General features: G+C 48.2%; 1 protein-coding gene across 1 annotated transcript; it reads right to left on the bottom strand.

Annotated features, from left to right (window-relative positions):
- Positions 1-4,478: 4,478 nt before the first annotated feature.
- Positions 4,479-6,756, bottom strand: LOC113598256 (uncharacterized). Its single transcript, XM_027055936.2, is given in 4 exon segments — positions 4,479-4,838; positions 4,841-4,867; positions 4,870-5,299; positions 5,302-6,756. Coding segments are annotated over 4 exon segments (2,184 nt in total). The 5' UTR covers positions 6,742-6,756; the 3' UTR covers positions 4,479-4,551.
- Positions 6,757-7,380: the final 624 nt, after the last annotated feature.

Here is a 7,380-nt window from a genome sequence, read left to right as displayed (position 1 = left end):
CTAATCTGAATAAATGAGTTTGTAGTACTATATTTAGAAAATACATAGTTAAAAAGAAACATTCTAATAATTGTTCTCAAAAAGGTGAAATTTAAATTGAGAAGTCAAAAGTAGATGTACCTGAATATTTGGCCAATCCCATTAAGACAGATGATAGGAAATCTCAGTGTTTCCCTCAACCTCCATCAAAAGAAAAAAAAAAAGTGTTCCTCCAAAAAACAAAACATATCCATATCCCATTTAAATCAGCCTTTCTTGTGTTGGCTCATTATAATGCTATTTAAATCCAAAATATTTTATAAAATATGTTTTATAAACAGCTAAATATCTTACCTTATGCTATCATCCAGACTATGCTCTTAACCCATGGCAGCAAGCACTGCGGATTATGTGACCTATTCTAATCCCATGAATATTATCCAGTCACAAGGCCAACATTCTCAGCCAATAAGCACTCTGTGTGTTCCAACTGAGTTTAATGTACTTTATTTATTTTGCTGCACCCTCTAATGGTGCTTCCATTTATCTTATAGTAAACAGGTTTGATCTCCCATGGCTAAAAGGAGCCTCTGCCAAACAGGGATACCGAGCTAAATACACTGGGTGTTAAAATAGTAGTGTTGTAGTGTTTGTAGTTACCTTCAAGAAAATGGCTGAAGAAAGAAGTGAATAACAAAGACTGGTAGGAAACCATGGGTGTCAAAAAAAAAAAAAAATGATTCAATCAATTAGTGTAAATAACCTCTTGAGCAGTGGTCCTAAAACTCAGGTGAGTGTCTGAATCATTTGGAGGTCTGGTTAAACCACAGCACAGAATGCTAGCCCCATCTTGAGTTTCTGTTCAGTAAGTCTAGGGTATGGCCTGAGAATACTTACTTCCAACAAGTTTCTAGGTGATACTGATGCTGTTAGCTGGGGAGCCCACTTTGAAAATCATTTTTCTAGAGCAAAAACTATTAGAGGGTTCTTCAAGCTGAATTTCATCAGAATTACTAAAATTTTACTTTGAGAATTGTTTCAGAAGAGCAGAAATGGTGCTACCTGGCTAACTTCCATAAGGAATAAAAAAAAAAACACATATAGAGTAGGGTTTATAGTCATTTTATATTGCTTTTCTACTGAATGATGAGTGAAATGTGGAGTGAATATTCAGCCAAATTTAACTAAGAAAAAAAAAATCTCAGTCCTAGAATTATCTAAATTCCTGCCCACAGTAGACTTCCACATTCATTACTACTCTACTGTTTTGGCTACTCAGTCCCAGAATAACATCCTGGAAAACTGTCATTATGCAAACCTTCTCCACCTCTTTTTTTTTTTTTTTTTTTTTTTTTTTTAATGCTGATATGCTACCCTCTCACCTCCTCAAAGCTTCCAGACTCTGATTTCCTCTGTTTCTCTTTTTTTTCTCTTTTCTCAAGTTCTCAGTTCACTCTCTTCTGCCTCGTTATTTTTTCTGAAGCCAAGTCATTACCTAGATTTTATGGGTAAACATCACAATCATGAAGAAATAACTATTTCTTCTATGATTAAAAATATCATTGTTTTCTTGTCATTCTTGCAAATGGCCAAAATAATCCAATCTATGGGGCACTTGGGTGGGCTCAGTTGGTTGTGTTCAACTCTTGGTTTCAGCTCAGGTCATGATGTCACATTTTGTGGGTTCAAGCCTCATGTGGGGCTCTGTGCTGACAGTGCAGAGTCTGCTTGGGATTCTCTCTCTCTCTGTCTCTCTCTCTCTCTTCCTCCTTCCCTCCCTCAAAATAAACATTCTTTAGAAAAAGCAAAATAATCTAATCTAGTCGTATTTTCCCTTCTGACTTCTGTATTACTGATCATTGATAGAAAAATATGGTATAGCCATCCTGTGAATATGCAACTGGAAATGTGTGAGCTCCAATATTAGTTGGGCAGGAGTTATACATGTCCTTGATTAGCATCTCCTGTCATTGTCCCCAATCTCTATTTCATCTTCTCCTCACTGAGGTCCCTTTCTCACTATTGATGAGGTAGCATAAAGCAAGCTGTCAGGCCACAAACACCTCCCTCCCCCAACCAGGTGGGGTGGGATATGTGAGAAATTCCTTGGGCACTCCAGGTTGCCCAAGAACAAAGAAAAGGGGAAAAACAAATAGTGAACTGATAGAAATCATAGTCCTGCAGGAACTAAGTTTTCATCACACCTCTATAGTGAAGTGGGAAACAAAGACAGAAGGAAATGGCAGATAGAAGTAAATTTCCTCATAACCTGCAGCCCATTGACAAATACTCGAGGCTGGCAGAGTAAACCATTTATCCAGGAACTCCCTACTGTCTTAATGTTAATGCTTTGCTAGAGGGAAAAAACGACCTTAGCTTGACAATAGCTAGGCCTCCACTATCCTGTAAGTCTTCTTTAGCATATGAAAATCTCACCGGAAATTTCCCCTGGACTTTTACCTCCCCTCCCCCCCAACGCCATAGTATAAAACCAGTCTCTCATGGTCCCAAGGCAGCTCTTTGGGCCAGGGGTCCTGTCCCCATGCTTCAATAAAATCAACTTTTTGCACCAAAGACATCTTCAAAAATTATTTCTTGGTCATTGGCTCTGGACCCCACAAACCCCACCATCACTCCCCCAACCCCCCCCCCCCCAAAACCCTCATCAAATGCCTTCTCTATCACACTCTGGAAAGATTTTTCCTCCCATGCCAGCCACATAAAATAATAATAGTAAAAATAAATAATAGTTTTAATAATAGCCACCAGTCAGTTGTCTCTTTCCACTTCCTTTGTTATGCCCAGAATTCGTGATCCCCAAAGACCACCAGGGAGCCGAGTCCGATGCAAAAGCAAAGAGCCTTTATTCGAGCTAGCTCGAGCTCAATCCCCTACCTGCACCGACACAGCGGTGAGATACCAGGGAAAGAGAGCGAGTTTCAAAAGGACAAAGGTTTTATTGGGGCCTGGGGGCAGTTGGTGAGGTAATGGCTATGGCCTCAGCCGATTGGCTGGGGAAGGGTCCTGGGGAAGGGTCGAGTCCTGTTAGGCAGGTGAGGGGGGGGTTACTCAAGGGGAGGAGGTGTGGTCAAGGTGAAGGACACAGAACAAGATGGAGTTGGCTGGCGTAGGCCCGCCCTTTCATTCCCCCCTTGTCATGTAGCTTAGGGACCCAATCATGGGACCAGCTGCATTTATGGTGACAAGGGGAACAGAGTTTGGAGGTTTACGCAAAGTTCTGGGAACCAAGTGTTCCTGGGGTGGCTCTGGGACGTCTGATTAAGTATTGTCCCCGAGCTGGTGTCTATGATCTGCCAGGTGATGTTTTGGGGGGTGTGGGGACTCCCGGCAGCATGAGCAATGACAAGCAGAGTTAACAGAGTTACCAATATTAGGTAGGTCAAATGCGCTGTAGCTTGAGCTTGAGCGGGTTGTGTTGGTCCCGAATGATGGCCCATCGCGTGACAACGTCATTCCGGATCGAGGAGGGGTCCGCTGGCTGAGCGTGGGTGTGATGGACCCAGGTCGCGATGCCGTCTACCTTGAGAGTGGTGGGGGTTGTCAACACCACGATGTAGGGTCCCTTCCAGCGCGGCTCGAGAGTCTCTCGGTGGTGCCTCTTGACGTAGACCCAGTCTCCTGGCCTGTACTGATGAGGTGTCGGGATCGGGCCAGCCTCGTAGATGGCACGGAGGCGCGGCCAAATGTCCTCGTGCGCCCTCTGGAGCCCGCTCAAGGAAAGAAAAAGTTCTTGATCTTTAAACTCAGCAATAAGTTCAGCTCGAAGGCTGGGAATAACAGGGGGTGGCCTGCCAAACATGATCTCGTAGGGAGTAAAACCCAGAGTGTAAGGAGTGTTTCTAACCCGGTAAAGGGCGTACGGTAGGAGAGTCACCCAGTCCCCTCCAGTCTCCATGGTTAATTTGGTAAGGGTCTCTTTTAGGGTTCTATTCATTCTTTCTACCTGTCCTGAGCTCTGGGGCCTATAAGCACAATGTAATTTCCAGTTTGCCCCCACCGCCTTGGCTACTGCCTGTGTTACCTGCGAGATAAAAGCTGGTCCCTTGTCTGATCCTACCATGGCAGGAAAACCATACCTGAGTAAGATGTCTTCTAGTAGCTTCTTAGCCACCGTCTGAGCCGTTTCATGCTTGGTTGCGTAGGCCTCCACCCAGCCAGAGAAGGTGTCTGTAAATACCAGGTCCTCGTGTAGAGCCTTGTCGAAGATGGTGGGTGAATTTTTGAATCCCTGAGGTAGCCGTGTCCAGGTGAGTTGCCCACTGTAGCCCTCCTCCGGATCATGCCACTCAAAGGCGAACAAGGGTTGGCTCTGGGGTGCCAGCGGCAGACTGAAGAAGGCGTCCTTTAAATCTAGTACAGTATACCAGACCCTGGAGGGCGCCAAGGAGCTCAAGAGAGTATATGGGTTGGGAACAGTTGGGTGTATGTCCACGACCCTCTTATTTACTTCCCGAGGTCTTGTACCGGTCGGTAGTCATTTGTATGAGGCTTTTTGACCGGCAGTAAGGGGGTGTTCCAGGCAGACTGGCAAGGAACTAGTACCCCTAGGCTTCATAGTCTCCGGATGTGTGGCTGGATCCCCTTCCGGGCCTCCTGAGACATGGGGTATTGTTTGATCCTTACCGGACTCTCTCCTGGCTTGAGCTCTACCAGGACTGGGGTCCTGTGAGCGGCTAGTCCCATCCCCCCCGTCTCTGCCCAAACTGAGGGGAATTCTTGTAGCCATCTGTCTATATTATTCTCTCTCGGGAGCGCCTCCTGGTGGAGGAGGTATTCATCCTCCAGTTTCATGGTCAGGACCTGGATGGGGTGGCCCTTGCCATCGGTGACCTGAGGCCCCCTTGTCTGAAAGTTATCTGAGCTCCAATTTGGTCAGTAAGTCCCGTCCTAACAGTGGGTAGGGGCATTCTGGTATTACCATAAAGGAGTGGGATACCCGGCCCGTTCCCAAATCTACTGTTCTTCGGGTAGTCCATGAATACTGGCTCATACCAGTTGCCCCTTGTACCCAGGACTTCTTGCTGGCTAGTTTTCCTTGTGGGGTGCGGAGGACCGAATGTTGTGCTCCGGTGTCGACAAGGAAGTCAATAGGGGTCCCCTCCACTTTAAGAGTTACCCTGGGTTCGGGGAGAGGGTCCGAACTCTGACTCCCCTAATCACTTAGTTCATCCAGCTCTAGGACTTTTACTCGATCAGTCTTGCTTCCCTTCCCGCCAGTTCTTTTTGGACAATCTCGGGCCCAATGCCCTATCTCCTTGCAGTATGCGCACTGATCCTTCTGCAGCCTCTGCTTCCCCCCTTGGTGCTTTTACCTTTTCTTGTGTCGTCTGCCAGCTGCCGGAGACGGCGGTCTCGTTCCTCGGGGAAGTCAGCAGTGGTAGCTAGTAGTATTCTGGCCAGGTCTCGAGTCTGCTTACTGCTGGCAGCCGCCATGGCGCGAGCCTGCTTGTCCTCAGGAGGCTCCCGGTTATTATATACCTTTTCGGCTACCACCAGTAAGTCCTGCAGACTTTTTTCTCCTAGTCTATCTATTTTCTGTAATTTTCTCCTAATGTCTATGGCCGATTGGTTTACAAAGGCCATGAGAACAGCTGCCTTGCTTTCCGGAGCCTCTGGATCCATGGGGGTGTAGGTACGGAATGCCTCCATGATCCGTTCTAAAAAGGCAGCCCGAGATTCATCTTTTCCCTGTTGTACATTTCCTACCTTGGCCAAATTGGTTGGCTTTCTAGCAGCCATTCGGAGACCCCCCATTAGAGTCTGGCGGTAGACCCGGAGCCTCTCCTTACCTTCTGCCGTGTTGAAGTCCCACTGGGGCCAAGTTAAGGGGAAGGAGGCATCTATCTGAGCCTGGTTGGTGGTGGGATTCCCATCTGCGCCTGGAACTAGTTTTCGGGCCCCACTGAGGATTCTTTCTCTTTCTTCAGTCGTGAACAGGACCTGCAAAAGCTGCTGGCAATCATCCCACGTGGGCTGATGGGTAAAAAGAACAGAGTCTAATAAATCAATAAGCCCTGCCGGTTTCTCGGAAAACTTAGGATTCTGAGCTTTCCAATTGTAGAGGTCACTAGTGGCGAAAGGCCAATAGTGATGGGGCTGATTCCCCTCCGCGTCTGGGGGTCCGGTGGCTCGCAGGGGCAGAATAGTGGAGTCGGCGGCGGAGGCAGATTGCCCCCTCTGAGCCCTTTGTCTGGTAAAGGGCGGGCTTCCCCCTGGAGCGTTTCCGCCTCCGGCTCTCGGAACAGCGTCTGCCTCCCCCGGAGGGGGAGGATGGTGTTCTTCCGGCATCCTAGAGGGGTTATACGGGGGAGGAAAAATTAATTCTTCTTCAGTACCCCCCTGTAGGACAGGGTAGAGGGGTGCTGAAGGCTGGGTAAGACTTTTCCTCTTCTCTGTCTCCTGCAAAGCAAGAATGGGTTTTGGCTCCGGAGGGAGCAGGGTTAGGAAGGGCTTAAGCCAAGAGGGTGGGTCTTCTACAAGGTCCTGCCAAGTGATAATGTAAGGGAGCTGATCAAGATGGCCCGCCTTAGGCTGAGAGATGATACTCCTGACTCGGTGGATGGTAGGGAGGTCGAAGGTCCCCTCTGGTGGCCATCCGACATTGAAAGTTGGCCACTCGCTAGAACAAAAAAACTGCAACCGACCCTTTCGGACTTTCACACTGAGGTTGTTAGCTCTTCCCCTCACATCCTTAAAGTGATCAATCATAATACTTAGAGGAGTAGTCTGAGTCTGTCCCATAACGTCCGTCCAGCAAGTCCACAGAACAAAACAGAGAAACACAAAAACAGACAAACAGAGGGCCCCTAGAAAGTCTTCCAACCCCATGGAAGCAAAACTGCAAGCTAGCTTAGACCTTTGAGGGGATTCCATGTCCCTCCAAAACCGATGAGGGGATTCCACGTCCCTCCAAAGACGACGGCCTCACGCCGACCAGCGGGAGCGACCCGCCTCGTCTCAGACCTTTGAGGGGATTCCACGTCCCTCCAGAAGGGAGAATCAGAACGTCTTCCGAAACTCCCGGCCCGTGGTCCTCCAGTGCGTCCACTTAGACCGCGTCGGGCACTACCAGAATTCCAGAAATGAGCTCACACAGAAAAGACAGAACAAACAGACACTAACCGTGGCCAGTCAGGCTCTCCGGGTCGGGGGTCCCTCGGGGTTCTTGGGGATCCCGGGCCGAGCCCCCAAATGTTATGCCCAGAATTCGTGATCCCCAAAGACCACCAGGGAGCCGAGTCCGATGCAAAAGCAAAGAGCCTTTATTCGAGCTAGCTCGAGTTCAATCCCCTACCTGCACCGACACAGCGGTGAGATACCAGGGAAAGAGAGCGAGTTTCAAAAGGACAAAGGTTTTATTGGGGCCTGGGGGCAGTTGGT

This window comes from Acinonyx jubatus, chromosome C1, assembly GCF_027475565.1.
Source record: "Acinonyx jubatus isolate Ajub_Pintada_27869175 chromosome C1, VMU_Ajub_asm_v1.0, whole genome shotgun sequence".
Classification (NCBI taxonomy): domain Eukaryota; kingdom Metazoa; phylum Chordata; class Mammalia; order Carnivora; family Felidae; genus Acinonyx; species Acinonyx jubatus.
The sequence above is the reverse complement of the archived record's forward strand: the minus strand, read 5'-3'. Positions and strand labels throughout refer to the sequence as shown.